Source organism: Carassius auratus, chromosome 31, assembly GCF_003368295.1.
Source record: "Carassius auratus strain Wakin chromosome 31, ASM336829v1, whole genome shotgun sequence".
NCBI classification, from domain to species: domain Eukaryota; kingdom Metazoa; phylum Chordata; class Actinopteri; order Cypriniformes; family Cyprinidae; genus Carassius; species Carassius auratus.
Window position 1 is genome coordinate 16,993,579 of NC_039273.1, and position 22,991 is coordinate 17,016,569.

General features: G+C 33.7%; 1 protein-coding gene across 1 annotated transcript; it reads left to right on the forward strand.

Annotated features, from left to right (window-relative positions):
* Window positions 1-1,814: 1,814 nt before the first annotated feature.
* card14 (caspase recruitment domain family, member 14) lies at window positions 1,815-18,056 on the forward strand. The gene is made up of 21 exons (XM_026213913.1): window positions 1,815-2,212; window positions 3,609-3,746; window positions 3,865-4,071; window positions 4,946-5,064; window positions 5,742-5,894; window positions 6,015-6,134; window positions 6,503-6,628; window positions 7,079-7,228; window positions 8,012-8,146; window positions 9,158-9,258; window positions 10,263-10,312; window positions 11,044-11,116; window positions 11,206-11,422; window positions 11,781-11,907; window positions 13,383-13,620; window positions 13,818-13,881; window positions 14,557-14,671; window positions 15,470-15,634; window positions 16,081-16,199; window positions 17,151-17,266; window positions 17,404-18,056. The coding sequence occupies exons 1-21, from the start codon at window positions 2,002-2,004 to the stop codon at window positions 17,609-17,611; spliced, it is 2,952 nt and encodes a 983-aa protein (XP_026069698.1). The 5' UTR covers window positions 1,815-2,001; the 3' UTR covers window positions 17,612-18,056.
* The last annotated feature ends 4,935 nt before the right edge of the window (window positions 18,057-22,991 follow it).

Sequence of the window (22,991 nt, forward strand, 5' to 3'; positions counted from 1 at the left end):
CTAATTACTGTTGCCAGAAAGTAATAAGTAAAGTAACAATATTACTTTTGAAAGGAGTAACTAGTATCTACTTAAGGTGAATGTGTTGCTTTGAGTAAGGCTGGGAGTCAAATTCATAAATATATATCTGAATCATTGAAGTTCTAATCAGGGGTATCGACTCCTCTCAAAAGTCCTGGCAGAGTTTAACTGATAGCAGTTATTTTTATTTATTTTAGGGACTCAAATTACATTCATCAAATTGATTAATTTATATTCATTCCAGTACCAGGTGGCGACCAGTGAGTGACTTGCTGATTTATTCAAAAACACTTAACCTGTTAAATGTCACCCCGTCCCGTATACGGGACACCTACGTTGACTATACTATATTACAATCAAATTTAATCTAATCTTGACAAACTATATATCGTTGGAAAGGTCTAAGACTCCCAAATATATATTATACCAATATTGTTTGTTAAAAATTATGTAGGAAAAGTAATAGATCAATTTATGACAAGAGTGCACCCTCAGAAATCTACATTACAAAAGGAGCTTTGACCTTTGTTTAAAAACAAAGGTCCCTCGTTGCCTTTTTCTCTATCACATTTTAGAAATCATCAGAAGTTATATATCACTTGAAAACATAAAATCTCAAAATTCATCCTTCAAAACCCATTTTAAAATCATTACCATGTAAATGGCACATCAAAATCATGTTACAAAATGTTTTCAGTCATGAAATATAAAAATTTAGGTTTGTATCATGCACATTCAAGTCTATCTTCAAAAACGTGAGTGACAGTTATCAGGTTAAATCGTACACAGCCATGACAGCACTACAGATTTTAAAAGCAGGCAGCTAACAGAACATATTTCACTAAACATAAAAATTGCAACTTTGGAACAAGCAGAAGATGATCAATTGAGCATCATCATTTAAAGCTATGAAAAAGGTAAAGACAAAGTGTACTCATTTTAAACGAAGCTTCATAGTGAAAACCACTGATGCTTTTCCAAGAGATAGCCTGTTGTGTGCTTAGTATAAGCTAAGTGTAAGTATAAGCATAGATTTATTTAAATAGGAAATGTTTGTACAGTACGACTCGTCATTGAAACTAGTCATAGAAGTATAAATTACTTCATATTGCCATTATTATCGACTGGAACTCTATTAGTCATCGACAAGCTGCTTGTCATAGTTTGATGTAGATGATTGCATATTTGTGTTTGTTTGTTTGCATGGGTTTCCAGGGTTCCATATGTGTATTTGTTACTGTATGTTAAAGAGAAAAAACTCAAAGAATGCAGATGTATGTGCGTGTTTCTTCCTAATGCTGGAATGTTGTGCACGTCACCATGACGGGATTAACATTGTCATTGTGCCAAACCAGTCTAGGGGTTTTATCTAGTAATTTGTAGTTCCTTTTTTTTTTGTTTCTTTTTCTTTCTTTTTTTTACAGTTTGACAGTAAAAACTAAAATAAAATAAAATTATAAAAAAATATAACAAAAAAGAAAAAGAAAATCTGTGGCACATTCATATGACAGTGAAATGCCAGAAGAAGAATGTTTTAGTTAATGTAACATAAACAGATTTTGCATTTTAACACCATCATTCCCTAGAAAAGGCAGATTATCATCAGCAAAGGATGTGACGTAATTTTCCGTAAACCTAGAAACGCTCTTTCATTTCCTTTTTTTTCCTGCTGGACTTTGTACCTGTGTATGCTGTGTTGCTCTTTGTATATAAGGGGAAATCCACACCTGGTCTCTGCGTGTGTGTTGTTTGGAAAACTCTCCCTGTCTTTCAGGTTTCCTCACACTCCTGTGGGTGTGTAGAGGGTGGAGATTTAACTCCTCTTTACAGTCTCACTGCTTCTCATGTCTCATTTCATTTCTGTTGTGTTTATGCCTGCAATGGCCTTGTTTCTTTTTATTGTAGTTTTTTAATTTATTACTTTTAGAAAATCCTCTGTATTTTTGTGTTTGGCAAAGAGGCTGATTTAGCGAATTCAGCATGGCTGAGAGTGTCCTAAATACTCCGGACCTGAAGGATCTGGAGGAAGAAGAATTGTGGGATCTTATCAACGATAACCGCCATGCCATCTCTCTTGGTGTCCGTCCCTGTGTTCTCATCCCTTACCTGCGACAGGCACGGGTCCTCACAGACTTGGATGAGGATGAGATTCTCACCTGTCTCAATTTTACCAACCGCGGCATGAAGACAAGTAAGATCCTCTGAGCATTGGAAAAGAAAAACAAAGTTTTTCACACTAAAAATATTTTCTTTTCTTCTTAAAAATATATATATTTAATGGAAATGGAAATTTGGATATTTTTGTTCCTCCAGGATTGAAGATCTGTTTTGGATTAGAGCGGTTAAAGTGAAAATGACTGGTTACTGGAATATTTGGGTGGATTATTTTTAAGAAAGTGAGCAAGTTTATAGGACACATGGGGAAATATACTGTAGATTAGCTACAGACAGATAGGTCAGCTAGATCAGAGATTATGCTGATAAAATTCCAAAAAGGACTTTCGTTTTTGAAAAGGCAAGAGCCAGAGAAATGGAAAGAGGAACATGTAAATTAAATGAAAAAATTAGCCATAAATGAAAATCATTTGTCATTATTTATTTACCCGTATGTTGTTCCAAACCTGCTGTATGTAATTTTTCAGTGCAATACAATACTAAACAATTATTGACATTCAATGTAATTTAGTGACCAAAGCCTGCCACAGCTCCAAAATAAAAAACAAACAAACAGTAAAAAAGTAATTTATAGACTATTTCAAATATTTTAAAGTCATATGTTTGGTGTGATTAATATCATTTCTAGCCTGCTTGCATTAATAGTTCAAACATGGCTCATGGTGTACACATGTGAGAACCAATGCAATATTAGAATCAGTAATTTGAACACACATTTTTTTTAACCAGGATGAAAAAAAAATCCATATGGGTTTGGAATTGAATGAGGGCAAGTTAATAATTTCCATTTTTGTTGGAACTATTCCCTTAAGGAATACTTAACAGTTGGTTGATCATATCGGAAATAAACATTTCTGTTCAAGGTTTCTTATGGCGTGTATGATCTAGTACACGTGCAGAATATCAAGATCTGTATAATATATATATATATATATATATATATATATATATATATATATATATATATATATATATATTATAGTTCTAAAGCTCACCAAGTTTGCATTTATTTGATCAAAATACAGTACAATATAACTGTAAATTATTATTGCAATTTAAAATATCTGTTTTCTATTTTAATATATAAATAAAATGAATTCATGTAATTTATTCCTGTGATGATAAATCTGAATTTTCAGCAACCATTCTAATATGAGAATATTTTTTATTTTTTCATGTTTTTTGATAATTAAGAAAAAAATGAAAAAAACAATGAAAATATTTGAAATATATATTTTTTGTAACAATATCTTTGCTGTCACTTTATCAATTTGATGTGTCCTTTCTGAATTAAAATATTAATATTATTATAATATTGTATAAAAGCGTCTGCTAAATGCATAAATGAAAATAAATGAAATGAAAAAAAATGAAAATGATCTAATGTCTGAAATGTAAATCCTTTTATACAGGTCACATGATTGACTTGTTACATGTAAAGGGTCACAATGGGGCAATGGCTCTGCTTGAAGGTCTGATGATTCATTATCCTGCTCTCTACACACGGATTACCGGCCGCCAGCCCAGCATTGAGCCTTCAGGCTTCAGTGGTCAGTCATTGCACTTTTATCTTAGGTTCTAATCATACATACAAGCATACCCAAATACCCTGGTGTTTGTCACGATGTTCAAGCCTCATTTGTAAAACCTTGCTTCTGTGCTTGCCAGGCCTGATAAATTACACTGAGTTGACAGAGTACCTGGTTCGTGCAGTGAGCAGTATGCAGACAGAACTACAAGTGGCACGGCATGAGGCTGCGCGGCTGCAAGCCAGATGTTGTGAGCTACAGGGGAAACTGGAACAGGCCCAGCAAAATAATAAAGAGCTCAGCCAGATGCAGGGAGAGCATGCACGACTGCGTAGTCACCTGGATGGTGTGCACTTAACATAGTTTCAGATCAGTAGCAAACATATACTGTATAATACAATTTATGTACATTCAAATCTGAATATATTTTAAAAATAAATACGAGGTTTTAATTAATTTAAATTAATTACTCACCCTTCAATCCCATAAAACCTTCATTTATAGGAACATGAGTTACAATATATTTTTTGAAATCCGAGATCCGAGAGCAACAGAACTACCACATTCAAGGACCAGAAAGGTAGTAAGGACTTTGTTAAAATAGTTTATGTGACATCAGTGGTTCAACAAAAATAACGACTTTATTCAACAATTTCTACTCTTCCGTGTCAGTCTTGCGAATGCTTTTGGTCCTGCTGATGCAAGAGCTGAAGTTCTGAAGTAGAACCCAAGATGCGTTGTTTGCAAGCAGAGGAATGCACACGCATGTGTCGTGTTACTGTCGTGAATTCATGTTGAAGACTGACACAGAAGAGAAGAAACTATTGAATTAGGTTGGATTTCTTTGCGCACAAAACGTAGCTTCATAAAATTAAGGTTAACCATGGATGTCACACGGACTATTTTAACAATGTCCTTACTACTTTTCTGGGCCTTGACTGTGGTAGTTCAGTTTCTGTCTATGCAAGGTCAGAAAGCTCTCGGATTTCCTCAAAAATATCTACAAATATAAATATTATATCTATAAAAAAATTCTCTAATATAAATATAAAAATTATGTTCAGATGATGAAAGGTCTTATTTTTATTTTATTTTTTGGATTAACTATGCCTTTAAGTGTTAACATTTTAACATTGTTGCATTTTAAGTATGCGCTTTGAGAAATTCAGTGTTCTTTGTCTGTGTCAAGACTATTTAATGTCTGGTTGTCTTCTGTGCAGGTTTAAACAGGGAACTGTTAAAACTGAAAGATGAGAAATGTGATATCTATGTCAGATATACCACAGCTCTCGAGGAGAAGTCTGCAACTATAGTACGCAATAGAGACCTGCAACTGGAGGTAAAGAACAAGATAGTGTGTTTGTACGATTGCTTTCTACTTGGACTCTAGGTACCATTTAGTAAGTTGATTGTCTAATCCATATTACATGTGTCTGTGTGCCTGACAGAGAACAGAATTCCATAAGTAGTTGGTTTAGAGGTGGCTTGTGTGTATAGCATTTTTTATAGCATTCTGTAACGTGTCTTATAAATGAAAACAAATCAAATGCTGGTTTTTACTTTGAAAAACATATTTGATCATGTTTCCATCATTACTAATGTAAAAATAATCCTGATATTATTATTATTATTATTATTATTATTGTATTTCCTTTCAATAATGTAAATACCAGACAAGTGTTTTAATGGCTAGCATTATTAAATAAATAAGGAACATAGCATTAGTTTAGTTTAGTCTTTCATAGCATGCATATTTTTTATTTTAATAGTGTAGATCAGTTTTGTTCTATTTGGTTTAATCTGACTAAATTAGTTTTGAGTGTTACAGGGTAATGAAGTTTTAGCTATTCATTTCCAAGAAACCTGAACCATTTGCTACATTAAAGTGAACATTAATCTACTTAAAAAAAAGAGAATAACAGCAGTATAATCAATACAACAAGAACAGTAATGCTGGAGTGTTTTCCAAAAAACTCCAGGGCATGCAGAAATCTCTTCTCCTCTCCTCTTCTCCAGATTTCCCAGCTGCAGCATGAGTTAAAGAAGGCACAGAAAGTGACAGACTTTGAGAGGCAGCGTTCCTTGAAGAATCCCAGTGACACACAGAAGCTCAGAGATGAGCTCAACGCTGTACGCACAAAGTTACTGGAGACTGAGATGTTGCTCCCAGTAAATGAGATACTTATTTATCATAGCAATATAACAAGTCAACAAATTTTGGCACTGATTAATTTTGTATCTGATAAACTTTCCACAGTAAATCTCTCTGTCTCTGTTTATTTCAATCAGGTACAACGGGATATACTGGCCCATGATTTAAAGGAGGTTGAGAACAGAAGTTCAGAACTTGCTGCAGAAGTCAGCAGGCTGAGTGAGGAGAATATACAACTCCAGCAAGAGAAAGAGGAGGTAAAACTGGTCTTTCCTTAACCTTATGTTGTTTTTGTATTTCAAAATGTTATACAGTACTTTGTATAAAACTATATTATGTATTCATATTCCTTTTTTTTATGTTTTTGTTATAATTCAACAATAAAATGCAGTTTCATTTTGCAGTAAAGTTGAACAGTTTGGTAAAAATGTGTTTAGACTTTGTTAATTGTTTTGAAAGCAATTACATTACTTTGGAGAAATGTCAAATTGATTGAGAAAAACATTGTTGTTGTTGTTTAATGTCTCTGTCCCTTTACCTCTTCTCCTTAGAAAGAATATGGACATTTGAAAGAAAAAAATATATCACCCTTCTTCTCACCATGCTTCCCTTTCACCTTTTCTAGCTCCTAGAAGAGAAGGACTGTTTAGCCCTGGAGGTGGAGAAGTTGACTGTGGACTGTGAGATGTATCAGCACAGGAGTACACTGTTCCATAGTCAGCTAGAAGAGGTGCAGACAGAGAGAGACAAGGTCAGTACCACCAGTGCCATGTTGTCATGTTTCTACACAATTCATACACTGGTCACGCTTGAGAGCTGTAGATATATATATATATATATATAGCTTTGAATCTTGGGATCAAAATCTTATTTAAATCTAGAAATAAAAAGAAAGGGTTTCTTTTAATGCAAAAGAAAAAAAACTGCAAAGAAAATAAATGTTTTATATATAATTTATCAATAATATTTATAAATAACTACTTTTAGTGATAACCCAAATAAGAGTATTTGTGACACTGAACCTGTCAACTCCTTTTTCAAAAGGTCACATGTTTTGGTTTTAATTTATGGACAAAAGATGCTTTCAGGTCCATTCTTGCTGGAGAACATGCTCCATCAGCTTTTGCACAAACATGTGGAGTCCTTGAGTGGCAAATTAAAACTTACCAGTAATTACAGATATTGCTGATGTTTTTTTCAGGCATATTTGTCCCGAGATGAGGCCCAGGCTCAGATTGCACGTAGTCTCGCAGAGAAGGACGTGCTAAGAGGCCAACTCATGGAGCTACAGGCCAGGGTTTTTGCCATGAAAGCCTGTAGCAAGCAAAGAGAAAGAAGAGAACATTCCAGGGTAACACTGACTTAAATTGAAGACCCAACACACAGTAGTTTATCCCAATCATTCTTTAGAACATTTTTTAATAATGTATTTAAATAATAGAATCTGTAACCTAAACACTAGCACACATTACTTTATTTTTAAAAGGGTCATGAACTGAGACATTTTAATTCCCTTGGTCCCTTGACATATAAGATGTCATTGTACTATAAAAACATCCTGTAAGTTTCAGAACTCAAACTTTCTCATTAGTCTAAAAACAGCTAAAAACAGCCAGTCTGCAAAAAAGTTAGGGTGTGGAATGTTCCACTTTATGTCTAACAGTATGGCTAAACATTGCCTCCAGTGAAGAAGATAAACACCTACTTCTAGATCACTGCCTGTTTAGCCCTGCCCACTGTTTTGCGCATGTATTGTAAATAACGAGAGAGGCAAAGTTCCAGACCTCGTCAGTAAGAACTTGGTCCTTTGTTGTTTTACTATGCTTTGTATGTTATTACTATTCATTTGAGTATTTATGCGTTTTTGACCTAAATCACAGCAGCGTCCATCTTTGAAAAATGTAGGATGTCAAACATGAATAACTTTTAGCCATTCATACCAGTGGGTGTTTACTTCTACAATCCACCACACCTATTCAAACAGAGCGTTCTGATGAGAGGATCAAAACAGCACAGAAAATAGCCTATTACTTCTAAATTATTATGTTATTTTCTTTTGATGTAAAAATCTTGATAACCCCTTTAATATAAAAGGGGGGATGACCCCTTTAATATAATTTCTTTGAATAAGTAGGACAGGAAGTTCAGTTGCGACAACAGAAGAGGTTCTTGTGGTGAGTTCCCTACTTCCAGCCCTCCCCCCAGAAGACAGCTATGCCGCTTGAATGCAGTTCTTCCTGAGAGTTTCAACTCATTTGATGCCTGCGAGGTACATTTATACTGTAAATGTTCTGCTAATCTAATCCTAGTGTGAATTAGTCTTTAGCCTCATGGACCCCCCCCCCCCCCCCCCCCCACACACAAAGTTCTTGCACTAGCTGTGTGATACATATTGGGAAGTTCTTTGTGTGATTTCTGTGAATAACTGGCGGATAAACATGCTGCTTGTTTTCTCTCCAGTATGGTTGGAAGTATTGTTTGAGTAGTGAAAATGGAATGAAATAAAATTTGGAATGTGTATATGAGGATGTTAACCATGACTAGATGATTTACAAGCTGTTTTACTGTGAAAAAATGGATGTAACTATGCAGCAGAGGGCAATTTCAGGCCGTTGCTGTATGCCATGAAGTTTGCCTAATCTCTTTTGCTACACACTCAAAAGTAAAAGTACTTTCTCTTAACAAAAAGAATACATTTGGGCATAATTTAAGTAGGCAAATTGGAAAGCAAAAAATGTCATGTTTACCAGATACCTAGTTGAGTGCTTTTGAAAATAAAATAACTAAAAAAAAAAATATATATATATATAGCCCTACACCTAAATGGCACATACATACCTAACAAACTAAGCAACATGCAGTTCCAACACCTTTTGTGTGATACACGTAGGTATTACTGGAATGCAGTTTCATAGTGTCAGTGCAAACAAGAGTGAAAAGCACATATGCACTGTAGAACAATAATTATAACTTAAAGCTTAAAAAAAATCCAATTTTAATTTAATAGCAAAATCGACAATCAAAATCAACCAGCTGATGAAGAGCCAATCAAAATCCATCTTTCAAAGTGCTTATTAGAAGCAGTCATTTATTGTTAATTGGTGTGGATGCTAATACGCTTACCAGTACAGTTATTTTTCTAAGTGTGAATGGGCCTTTACCCTTAAAGTGCATCTATGCCAATAAATGACACAACTGTGTAGTGTTGGTAACACTTTTAAAGTGGTAACAAAAATATACAGTATATATATCTTGATAATGTTAGAATGCTTTTTTACAGTTCAATGATGAAGCAACCAACAATCAAGTGGAGCCCCCCGGCTCTGAATCTCCCCGCAGACGAGACTTTCCCTCCAGAAGTGACATGGAAGACATTTACAGGTGAGCTGCTCATCTGGTCTGTTGCAGTGAACTGTAATGCCACTGTTAAAGCCTGTAGTATGTAAGTGAAGATAGCAGTTTGGCTACATTCTTGAGTTACTTTTAATTGACATCACAACAACAATTATACATTATAAAACTTACTTATTTGAGGTTATATCTTTTATGAGTATGATTATTTATAAGACGCAATAAACACAATGTTAAATCCGCTTAATTTATAATGAATAATAAGTCTCTTGGTAATAACTATCTTGACATCATTTATTTAAGATCTGTACAATATCTTATCATCTTACTGATATTACAATATAGTTAAAATCAAATGTGCCGTATTACACATTCATCTGATCAGATATCTGATCTTATGGTTTGAGAAAAATATTATTATTATTGTTGTTGTCATTATTCATAAGAGGTCTTTCTCTGCTTTAAGTAAAGTATCAAGTTAACCATGGCAAGATATGAGACCTATAGTACATGGGAGATTTAATATATTTTAAATTAAGTGGATGTATTGTGTTCATTGTGTGTTATAAATCATCATACTCTTGAAAGCTATAACCAGATGATATAACATATAAGTTTTTTTTATAATACATTATGCATATATTACAATGCCTTAAGAAAACTCTTATAATAATGTATTATAAATATGGACTTTTACAGAATATATATATGTCTTCCATAGTATAAATAGATCATTCATTACTGTTTCCTGTTTCCTTGTCTCTATGATACTAATTGCATTCCTAGTTGCATTGTATGTGCCCCTGACTCACTATCATAAAACTAACTCATAAACCAACAGATCAGTGTTTCCGCATTTACAATCACCATGTGGTAGAGATAAAGTTGTCATGTAGTAGGCCTGTCTAAAAATAACTTTAGAATTCAGAGAAAGGAAGTTTGCATGTGTTTTAGCAAATGGAATTATTCAGAGAACTAATAATATTTTGAAATAGTACTACTACTACTAATAAAAACCTTTGTTTCATTTTCAGAAGTCAGGATTCTCTCAACTTTGACCATGATTATGTTTTCATTTCTAAAGGTACTGTTACTTCTACCTTAATTTCATTGTGGTTACCTAAATAAGCTGAAATTTAATATAGTCACTAATGTTTTTTGCATTCAGTTACATGAGGTGACCTAATAAGTATTTGGACACTTCATCCACATTAAAAAATGTTAAACAAATGTATTTTTGAAGAAAGATAAAAAGGAGCACAATTTTGAAGAAAAACATTAATAAAAGTTTTAGGTTAGTGAAACATGTTCTTAGTGTTTCTCAAGCTTTTTTGACTTATGTATCACACATTATGTAAAGCTCCAGTACCCCTTCATCAACAAACAATAATTTTACTATTAAATATACTAAAATGTTTTCAATATGCTAAACAGTGTATACAATGTATAATTTTGCCTAGTTCCCAAAACCCCATATTTAATTCAAAAGATTTTATTCACAGATAATGCTCTTATTTGATCTAATTTAGCATTCTCTTTTATTAGTAAAGTTACTTTCAAAAAAAACTATTCTCTGAGTAAAAAACAAACACCAAATGATACATTTATTGTGCTAGTCTGTGTCATGCTCACAGATGTATAAAAATTTGCAAATATTATGCATTGCGTATTATTTTGTTTTCGGTCCTTAAAAATGTTCAGTTTGCTGTAAATGTTGAAAAGTGTCCATATACTTTTTAGAGCTACTCTATATCCATGGCAATTAGAATGAATCACAATGGCAAATAAACTACTTTTTCATTTCCATTCTGATAGGAGATAATTTTGATGAGTCTAAATCACCAACATCACTTCCCTCTTCTACTAGCAAAAAGAGCCCTAATGACAGGTAAATTAAAAACTGATAGTAAAACACAATAATCACATTTATTTATTTAAAATGTTCATATGGCTAAACGTTATTTTGCATAAATCTAGTGACTCAAGAACATCAGCTCCGCCCTTCCTAATGCGCTCCAGACCTCAGGCCCTGCGTATCACTGGTCGCGTACTCACTGTGTTTTTCCAGGGAGAAATGATATTGAACCAAATACAGGTCATCGGGGGCAATAAGACCGGTGTGTTTGTGCATCATGTGGCTGAAGGATCAGCTGCTCATAACACTGGCATCTGCCCTGGATCTCAGATAATTCAGGTCAGAATTTCTGGATTTTTAAATGAACTTTCCTCTTTGTTAGGAAAGATTTGGGGATTTCAGAATTCTGAAAAATGTCTTTCATTAAAAGGTAAAAGAGCTGAAATGCACTTTAAAATCCATAAAGTAAAAAAAAAAACAAACAAACAAAAAAAACTTTAAAAGTAAAGAAATTCCTCAGAAAAACTAAGTGGGAAGAGACATAAAGAGTATTAAATTCCTCCTGATTCTTTCAAAGATAAGACAGAAAAGGAAAAAAAAAATATTTTGAATCTTTATCCCTAGATGGACATTCAGGTTTTTCAGTAGCAGTTGAATGGTGTGGGAACTAATCAAAACCAAAATTGTGTATTTGTAGCTGAAATATGAGCGGGAGCAGAGAGCTGTACGAATGGTTCTAGAAGACACCACTATGGAAGAGGCCCTGTGGGCTCTGGGGCAAGTCCAAGGACCATGCCACATTACACTCAGACCTAGCCAAGATGGTAAGGGCAAAGAACCACAACGAACAATTAAACAGACTACATATAAAAAACAAAAAAAAAAGTATTGTATTTTTAAAGCAACCACTTATGCATAAATTATAGTAGAGCATGGGTTTGAGAAGTATAGTCATGGATTTGATTCCTAGGGAATGCATAAACAGATGAAATGTATGTCTTGAATACAGTGTACAGTAAGTGGCTTTGGATAAAGTGTCTGCCAAATGCATTTATTATAAACAAATGTGATCTGTTTTTTGTTTTTACACTGATAGACTATTTATTTATAATCACTTAATGGTGGCATTTCAACAATTAAAAAATTACTTTGTATTGATGATACGAGATGCAGTCACCACATGACTCTAGAGTCCAGCAGTGTTTCTCAACTGGTGGGTCTAAAAGAGTTGTTTCTCAACTGTTCTAAAAGAGAAGCTCTTTTAGAGCAGTTGTTTTTTTTTACACAGTGATTAGTAGGTCTGTTTGTAAAATCTATTGAGCAATCGTTGTTGCATTTTGTGCCAATGGTGACCATTCAAAAATGGGCAAAGAGCACTTTTCAAGTATTTTTCTCCATATTTTGCAGGCCTGTAACTCAAAAAGTATTAAATATACCTTAATGTCCTTTTAGATATTGGGTCTTAACAAACTTCTCTTTTGGTATCTTCATTTTTAAGGCCCTATAAACTACCATTCCAGAGATAATGTTATTTCAATATGATACAATCATTGAATTGTACTTATTTTCAGTGGTTGAAAACCAAATGTGGGTCACTTTGCAAAAGCATGATAATACTTTTCTTTTAAAGAGGAATGTCTGAAGATCAAACAATGTTGAAACTGGAAATGTATAATTGAGATCCCCCATATCTCTGGGATGGAATGATATAGTACCTTGAAAATAAAGATTTTTTTTTAAGAGATAGAATAGTGTATAAAATCATATTGCAATATTTTTAATACTTATTGAGTTGCATGCAAACATTTGAAAAATAATATTTATGGCACTTAGACAGGTATGTTCAATGTAGTTGTTTTGACAGAATCAAGATACATTTCTAGGTTAAACATCATTTGTTCTTCAGACATTCCTTTTCCATTACACTTTAACGATTTACTCCTGAAGCCATGTTGAAATTCCATTACATCTGGAACTGAGCTATTTAGGGCCTTAAGAGTCCATTAAGTTATCTTTAATATTTTTTTTTAGTTACAGGCCTGAAAACTTTGGAGAAAAACCTTGAAAGATGCTCATTCCCCACTTTTGAATGGTCACCATTGGCACATAATGCAACAAAAATAGCTACAAGTCAACAGATTTTACTACACAACCTTTCCCTAATTGTTCATTAATTTAACCAAAACACTTTGTAATGTTGAATTTTTAATGATTAATGAAAATTGTAAATGTTTAAGTTAAGGTCTGAGTATTATTAAACCAAATTTTCATGATTACTGAAAATGTGATTTCCTCCTAGCCTATGAGAACCTGCTACATCAGCTAAAAGATGGTGAGGTGAAGTCGGGTGATTCCTTCTACATCCGTGTAAACATGACAATGCAGGAGGATGTAGCTGGAACTCTTGCTGTCAGGTGTAATGACATTGTCCATGTGACAGACACTCACCATTCCATTGATGGCTCCTGGTGGGCCAGTCACGTGCACCCCTGTCACTTGGAAGACCTGAAGAGTGGGAGTCTGCCCAACTACTACAGGTACACAACAAAATTATTTCGCAAAATCCTGTTTATTATTAGAAAAGCTGACATCTTGGCATGTTTTTTTTTTAATATTATACAGTGAATGTAAAATGTTCTTGTTTGTAGTTCCTAAGATTTAAAAGAAAAACACTTGTTTTTCTATTATGCTTTTGTGTAATAAATACATCTAGAAGTGTTAATTCATTTTTCAGTGCACAGAGGCTCTTAATCGGGGCTCTAGAGGATATGACCTATCCACGTAAAGCACAAAGAAAGGTGAGAGTCCATCAGTATATGTACACGTTATTTTAGGCATTACATAAATTATTTCCCTATTTTCATTTAACTTTCTACATAATTATGATTTATGAATTGTATGGTAATATAGTAATAAATCTTACAGATAATTTTGCTTAAAACAATTAAATGCAATAGAGTGCTGCACAATGCTTAATACAGTGATTTAAAACTTAACTATATTGTCTTAGCTGGCCTGTTGACACGGCAAGTTAAAAGATTAGTCATCATGGATTGCATAGGTTAGTCATAATGTTAGTCATAGTCCATGTTTTAGATGAAATAGTTGTGAAATATTTAACAAATTTTGTTCTAGGTTTGTATCGAATTAAGGAAATGTTTGCTAACTATGAGTATGGTTCTTTGGTGAGGGAATAATGATGTTTAACCTATAACTCTGAAACTAGCATAGACAGAAAACAGTCAGACTACTGTAATTAAAGAAAAATTTGTCACGCATTCTTCTTAGTAAGACGGCAACCTTTTTATTGTCCTGTCTCTAGAAGATTAATGAGTCAGAGAGACAGAGACATACAAAATTATTTTAGACTTGCAATGCTAGATTCTTTTGAGATGTGTTATGAAAAAGCACTTTGAGCACGGGTTGTAGAGTCTGTTACATTGGTCCTTAGTTCCTTTTTACTATGTCCACAGGAGAAAACCTTATCTCATGAGAAGCAGAGAGCGCCGAGGATTGTCATCACCAGTCAGCAAAGCAGAAACCCACTGTGGGTCAGTGTGGAGGAAAACAACACCACAGCACAGGACAGTTAGTACAAAACAAACTCCATTAAGCTGTTTTACTCATAACTAGACATGGGAAATTCACAATTTCAAGATCACAATTCCAATTCCTTTTCTGATTCCAGTTCTATTAACTATTATTTTAGTACTTTGAGGAGAAAATTACTGGACAAAATAATGCAATATGACTGCGGAAGAGTGAGATCATTTCAATATTTAAAAAGGTCCAAACAGTTATTGGAAAATACGTTTTTAAATAAGTATTTTTAATGACTTCTCATAGGTACATTGAAAGCTGCATACATGCAACCCTAAACTAACAATTTGGCAACATATCTAATTTATTTTATTAAAATAGTACTGACAAAACTCACAATGTTCACAATCATAATCTAACTACACATTATCATATGAACAACTAGTCAATAACTACACTGATTTCAGTCTCACAAAGCTTAAGTTGAACCTAACGCAGGACGTTCACGGTAATCAGCGTGTTAGCTTCACTAAAATAGGTATCTCATTGTAATCATTCATTTGGCAATCGTTTGAACTATAATGTTGAAGTAGAATTGTTGTGGTGAAGAGTAGTGCAGGAAACAGTGTCAGAATACTTTAGTACTGAACCAGTTCTGAATAAGAACAGATTCTTGTTTCCCAACACTAGTCATAACATCGAACTTCAAATGCAAAATGTTTTGTGTGTATGAGAGAAATGCTACTAACTTTAATCTTTCATTTGAACATTCCATGTAATCAGTGTCAGGCACAATTCTGGTTTAGACCTTACTGTAAGGTCAGTAAAGGTCGTTTTCTCCTGTAGGTGACGGCTGTGTGCCCAGCAGATGTGTGACCCTAATGCCCTACACCCTGGTCTCACCTCGTTTCCCACCCATCTGCCGACCAGTCCTCCTCCTCCCCACAATGCTTGGCCGTGTCTTGCACAAACGGTTGGCAGAACAGGATGGTTATCAGCTCTGTGAGCCAGGTAAAAACACATTTTTTTCAAGTTTATCACCAAAATACTTAAATCTAATCAGTGTTTTTAAGAGACATTCATTAATCCTTCACAAAAAATAAAATAAATACAATTCTTAATAGAAATGTATAGAGAATATGCTTGACAGATTATGAGAGCTGGTTCAACCAATTTGAATGTAATGACTTATGCAGTATGCAATGAACTAATGCCTAGATGTTTTAAAGGGTTTGGCTATTCAGTGTATACAGTTGACTAGATGATGTGAACGATGAAAAATGTAAATTGTGATCTGAGAAATGTACCAAAGTGACCCATGATACATGTAAACATGGCCATCTGTGATAGTTTCTTTATGTCTGACTTCAGCTCTCCTTCTGTATAATCTTATTAATCTGACTGCTTCCTCCTTTCCTCACTTCTGCCATCTCTTCCTCTCATCTCTTTTATTTTAGAGTTGCTGATGGCAAGTGAGCATGCCATTCAAATGCAGAAGGGGGAGATTCTTGAAGAATGTGACTCGAAAACACACCTTTGCTATACGTTGCAGGGAGTGGAGAAGATCATGAAGCGGGTGTGTAATAAAACATTGCTATCATATTACTAATAATGGCCTGATACAGCAGTTGTGTTAAGTAAGTTGAAATAAAAGATTAGAGATGAGTGGTTTTACGGTAATAAAATACAATAATAGAAATTACAATGATCATCACGAGAACTTGTTAAGCCTAAAATGCTTTGTAAAAATTAAGGTCAGTGTTGAAGGTTTATTTTTATATAAAAATTTGTATGAGAATGTATCAATGTATGAGAAAGTGTATGAAATACATGTTTCTAATTTTGATGGATAGATTTATGGACAAATGCAGCATAAAAGTATGTGTCCCCACCTTAAGATATGTTTTTGGTTTTGACTTTCATGATTACGTCCACTAATTGAAATCATATAAAATCATAATTTTGATAATGATAACCTATTGATAATGACATGAATTTATATTTTAGGCATTTTAGTAATATATATATACATATATACAGTATATATATATATATATATATATATATATATATATATATATATATATATATATATATATATATATATATATATATATATATATATATAATATTTTTTTAAATTATTAATAAATTATTTTTAACAAATTGTAATGACAAATTACAAATTTGCACCCTACCCCGTAAACACAATTCCAGTAAGACAAAAAACAAAACAAAAAATCATTTTACATTTAAGCATTTAACTTATTTCTTACCTATACATTTGTTGAATTAAATCTAGGGTGTCTACTACTTTCTGCAGTCTTCCAATTAAACTACATTTACTTATTTTACAGATACTAATAATATAATTCCATATAAGTCAATTTCATGCCATCTTTCCATGAACTGAATTAGTGTAGTGATCATAAGTACATCTAATACTGCTATGCATTTATGCTGTGCACTATATTTATATATATGTGTGTGTGTGTGTGTGAATATCTGTTTTATTTCAATTGTATAGGGCACTCACTGTGTGTTACCGCTGGGTTTGGACTGTGTGCGTCGTCTCCACCGTGCCGAAATCTTCCCCATCATCATCTACATCATGTCTACAGAGAGGAGTCTCCGCAAATTGAGGTACTATAATTTCCTCCATAAAACTTTTCACAATGAAATTAAAAGCTTTGATTTAACGATAAAGATTCCTAACAACAAAATTCTATTCTGGGATCAATATTATTGCTATATTTATCTGTTCTGTCATTGCTTCCCAGACAAAAACTACGGCAGAATGTTTTGACTGAGTCCCAGGTGCTAGAGTGTTCCTGCAGTGAGGAGCCCCTTCTGGATAAACTGCCCTGCCTTTACCAGAGCATTCCACCAGAGAGCTGGCATGACAGTGCCACCCTAATTGACACTGTGAAAACTGTGGTGACAGAGGAGCAGCGAAAGATTGTGTGGGTTGAGTCAGATACCTGGTGAAAGAGTAATGGGAATGAGAGCATATATTCAAAATACCCTCACCACAATTTTAGAGTATTAAGTATTACCCTTTGCTTACGATGTAGCCTGATGTGCACCGGAACCAAAGACCTTCCCCTAGGATGATTAAAAAATAAAATCTGAAGTAGTTTCACATCCATTGGGAATGAATAATAAAACCTGATTGCCTAAAGCATCTGATGAAAGCAGGCTGGACAGAGATGATCATAAACCATAAATTAATTTAGTGACCCAAACATCCATATTCAAACTACATTGTTTATCCATACAACTCTATTGATCACGATTAAAAGAGAATTCCACTAAACATTTTTTTATCCAATGTACAGAGGCAGGTCCAAATAAGAAATTTAATGGGCCTTATAGATTTCTAAAAACAGAAAATCCTGTGCAAAGCAAAAAAAAAAAAAAAAAAGGAGGTCTGCTATAAAGTTAAAAAGTTGTACACTACTGTTTAAAAGTATGAGGTCAGTAGGACATTTAAAATAATATTATTTTATTCAGGTAGCACATGTAAAATTGATTTACTTTTTTTTCTTCACAAAAAGGATTCTATTAATTCACTTCTGAAAAAAAAGTATTACCATTTGCTCTAGAATGTTAAGTAGAAAAACTATTTTCAACATAAATAATAATACAAAATGTTACTTGAATACCAAATCAGTATACAGTATCAGAATAATTTTCAGTATCGTGTGACAGTGAAGACTGCAGTAATGGCCCCTTGAAAATTCTGCTTTGCCATGATAGGAATAAATTAAAAATATATTAAAACAGAAAGAAGTTATTTTAAATCATAATATTTCTTCACAATAATACTGTTTTTATCCATTAGATGTTGAGCACTTTTAGTTTGTATATATATATATATATATATATATATATATATATATATATACACACAATAGTTTGTTTAGAAATATTGTTTAGAAATAAGTACAGAAGGTGCTTTATTGGGACTTGTTGGGAAGGTGCATGTATATTTATTTTTAATAACTATAGTCTGAATACTCTATAATACTGTTCCACTTTTCTGAAGGATCTGGAAGAAAAAAAAATACATTGAAGGAAACTGTAAATCATATCCATTGAGGGGTATTTGAATAATTTCAATAAGCTAATTTCATAACCGCACAATGGATTAATATTAAATCAGATTTCACTGACCATCTGTGTATAAAACAGTGGAATTTGTTTACAATGAGTCAGTTACCTAAGTTACATTAAGTAACAACCAGCTGATATTCTACTTAAAGCTGCAGTTGGTAACTTTTTAATAAACAGAACTGCTTGCTTCTTGCGGAAGAACATTGTAGCCGGAACTACTTCTCTCTGTTTATGTCTATGAAGAATCACAAAGGTACTGGGTTATTCCGCCGCGGTACCCCCGAAGCAATCTAAAATAGTCAGAATATAAACACTTATTATAGGTGCACCCTAGTGATTCAGGACAAGCTAAAAACACGGTTTGGAAAATGGATTCATGGTGTACTCGCTTATTATAAAAAATTTTCTACATTTTGAACACAAACAAATTTACGGACCGCAGCTCTGATTGGTTGTTTCTTACCGGGAGCGATGGATTTTCTGCAAATGGCAATAGGACCACTGGGAGGAGCCAGAGGAGCTTGATTTTTTCACAGATTATTTGTCTCATATTCTACTGTCAGGACATAATGACAGTTTTAACAAATATGGAAAAAATATATTTTTACAAAAGTTACCTACTGCAGCTTTAATAGTGTTGTTTACCTCAAGCTCACAGACAGAGATCTTTACTGCCAATGACTAAGGTGTCATTACTGCACAAAAAATGAGGATGTAGAGCACTGCTAGAGCATTTTCCCCTCAAGCCTTTTGTCTCATCCGCCCTACTTGCAATCCGCCAGACCAAACTGTCTGTTATACATTATGGTTTGTTTTTACTAAGGTTCAAATTATGCAGTGTTTTTGTAAAATAAACATGTAAACACTTTTCACAGATTGAAAGCTGACAGTTTAAAACTGAGAGCAAGTAACTATTATATAGCATTTATAGATAATACATATTACAATGTTAATGTTCTTTTATATTTGTATCTTCTATTTAATTAGAAATTCTATTACATATATTTCACCATTTGATGTAAATAACTTAATGTAAACATTTTTATTTTTCTTCTCCTCTGATGTGTACAAAATAAACACTTTGTTTTTTGATCAAAGGATGAATGTTGAACAAGAACCAAAGCAGATTTCTATGTTTTTGTGTCATTCCTGTCTTTAACCAAGACGTAAACAACCAGGAAAAACCTGTCCAGCAGCAACATGCCCTTCGTTGACATTTCTTACAATGTAAACAAGAATAACAGTTAATCATCAGAAGAGAAATGGTAAAGCCTACAAAAGTGCTTTGTGAAAATTAAGGTCAGAGAGGCCAGACATTATTTTCATAGCAGAGGCGGCAGACAGATATATGGGTAGAATTATTCGGTCTTCCCAAAAAGACAATTTGACAGCTGAGCTCATCCAAAACGCTGCTGCCAGGATTCTGACTAGAACCAGAAAATCTGAGCATATCACACTAGTCCTCAGGTCCTTACACTGGCTTCCAGTTACATTTAGGATTGATTTTAAAGTACTTTTACTTGTATATAAGTCACTAAACGACCTAAATTTAAATTGCTTATTTTATTATTGTTATTATTTTTCTTCATTATTATTTTACTTTCTTTTATGTAAAGCACTTTGAATTACCATTATGTACGAAATGTGCTATATAAATTGCCTTGCCTATATATATGTGGATAAAAACATAACTAAAAACATAGCCTAGGATTGCCTTGTGAAATGTGATGCATGTCAGACTAGGTACAGCACATAACACTGTTTTGTAGATACATCCAACAAGAACTGTGTCTAAAGATTAGTGTTATAATAACAATAATAATAATAATTATTATTATTATTATAATTATTATTATTGCATTTACTATCATTATATTGGTTTCTACTTCTTTTCTACCACAAGAGGGAGCCAAAGAGCAGTCGAAAAAGAAAAGGGAGTGGTTGAGCACGGGCGAAAAATAAAATACGGTGTTTTGGAGAATATATGTAGAGGCTCTGTTTTTAATACACAAAATATAATTCCTAGTTTATGTATATAATTTTGCTTGAAGTAGTCGTCTTGTTTTCAGCTGCTGGTGTGTACTCTTGCTTTGGCTTTTCTGTTTGCTGTAGAGATCGTGCTAAGCCAAATCAATGCACATGCTTTTCTTCTATTGACTTCTGTTGACAAGTATTGTACAGCACTTCACCAAATCAATTTCCCCGCCGAGGCTGATTTTTTTTCTTGGTTACACTGGGGTCCTGGAACCCCTCTGGTTGCCAGGAAACGGTCCGAGTGATTTGTTGTGTGTCAGAGTAAATAAAATGGGGACAAACCCTCTCAGAACATGCAGCCAAACCACTGCGTTTGGGTTTAGAGAGAAGGGCTGACAGAAATGATTTGTGTGGTGGAACACACGTACTAATGCCTAAACAAATGAATACAGTAGGCTACTTCCACCATAGTCAGATTTGTTCTCGTCTGGTTTCGTGACTGGGTTGACTCGTTGCGGTTTGACCTTTTTCATTCTAACAAAGATGCCATTTTATTACAGTGAAGATGATGTTCAAACTCTGTCAGAGCCCCATTTTAGATCCTGCCATTTATGACTGCAGTTATTCATTTATAGTGATATTTATATTCTGTTTTCAAAAACGTGTCCTTCAGATGGTCCAAATACTTGTTTCAAGCAACTGTGGATTTAGTCTATTTATTTATTTCCTTATTTGTTTATTTCTTATTTTCATAATATTCATAAGATTTTTAAACAAGTTTTCCAGATTGATTTTCATTAATTAATTAATTCATAAATATGATTCAGTTCTTTATTTAAACAATTCATTTGATTGATTTAAAACCACTGTGTTTGTTCTGCAAGAATGATTGCATCAAGTTAAACTTTACTAGAAACGGTTACTTTTAGGCTTAACTGTTTTCATTTTGGAATATGTTTCAGTCAAGTAGATCAAATAAGTTTTACACTTCCCATCATGCTTTGCACAGGATTGGATATGGGGATAGAAAATGCTAAAATGAAGTGTTATTATTATTATTATTATTATTTAGCCAGATAAAAATAGGGAGACATGTCAATGTCTAATGTTCTATTATGTTGGTATTTTAGACTTTCTGTTATTGTGTTTTTTGGCAACCATTGTGGTGATGCCTGGTGCCTGTGCTTGGGTTGATGACCTGCTAAATAGTTTAAGTTATTTTAATTGGTATGAATTATGATATAATTAAATAAAATTAATTCTAATGGGGGTGCCAGGGATGTAAATAATGTCAGGTTACAACTGCCAACATGAAACATGTCTGTTAAGAAATGTTATGTTTGATTTGTGTGTAGGTCATGGCAAAATTTTGGCTTAACTGGTTCTACATAATGGAAACATGTTATATCAAATACTTAATGTAGGATGAACTAAAGCAAACTGAGTAAACTCAACTAGAATTAGATATGTTCAAATAACATGGTTTTAATGGTTTTATTAAACACCTCTCAACTCCTGCAAATTTATTAATTAATTCACTTTATTTATTGTTCTTTTGTTTGTAACAAACACAGTAACATAGGCATGATTCAAAGTTAATGTTCATACTGTCAGTTGCTCTTACTGTTGGCTTTCTTGTTTTGTATAGCCAACCATTTTTCGTTGACTTTTTAAAGAACAAAAAATAAATAATAAGTTTAGATCTGCTCTTAATGTACTAAATATGAAACCTTGACACACTGCTGGGTCAGGAGTTCAGAACAGACAGCAGTGGGTCTGAGTTTTTAGGAGAGTCCAAATGTGAATCATAGATAATCTATTCAGCACATAGAGCAGTGATCCTCACAACACTGGAAATTGAATTTGGAAATGTGTTTAGCTTAAGAAACTGGAGGAGAAAAGGTTGGGGGGAGGGAGCTAGAGAGAGAAAGAAAAAATCACAACCCTTTTATCACTGGTACGGTTTCTGGGTCATTTGAGAGTGTTAAGAGTTGTGTAGCTGTGATACCTGGGGATAATATACACAGGGTTTAAGGAACCATTACTGCTCAGGTGTGTGTGGTCCGTATTGCCTCTAAAGACCTGTGTGTGTGTGTGTTTGTGCGCACAAGTGTGTTGACAGCTTTCATGTATCTACACAGCCTGCAGTTGTGGAAGCTTCTCCTTAGGTTACCACGGCAGAGCCTCCCTCCTCAGGTTGCCCGGAGACGTATGGTCCAGATGCACTGTCAGGGGGAATTAAGCTCAGACAAGCTGATTTTAGTGTCTGTCCGGTTTA

Excerpts from the sequence above, each read along its gene's own strand:
- card14 (XM_026213913.1), top strand. The coding sequence starts at position 2,002 with ATGGCTGAGAGTGTCCTAAATACTCCGGACCTGAAGGATCTGGAGGAA. Across the intron at positions 10,313-11,043 it reads TTATGTTTTCATTTCTAAAG|GAGATAATTTTGATGAGTCT; the intron begins GTACTGTTACTT and ends CCATTCTGATAG. Across the intron at positions 11,423-11,780 it reads CTGGATCTCAGATAATTCAG|CTGAAATATGAGCGGGAGCA; the intron begins GTCAGAATTTCT and ends GTGTATTTGTAG.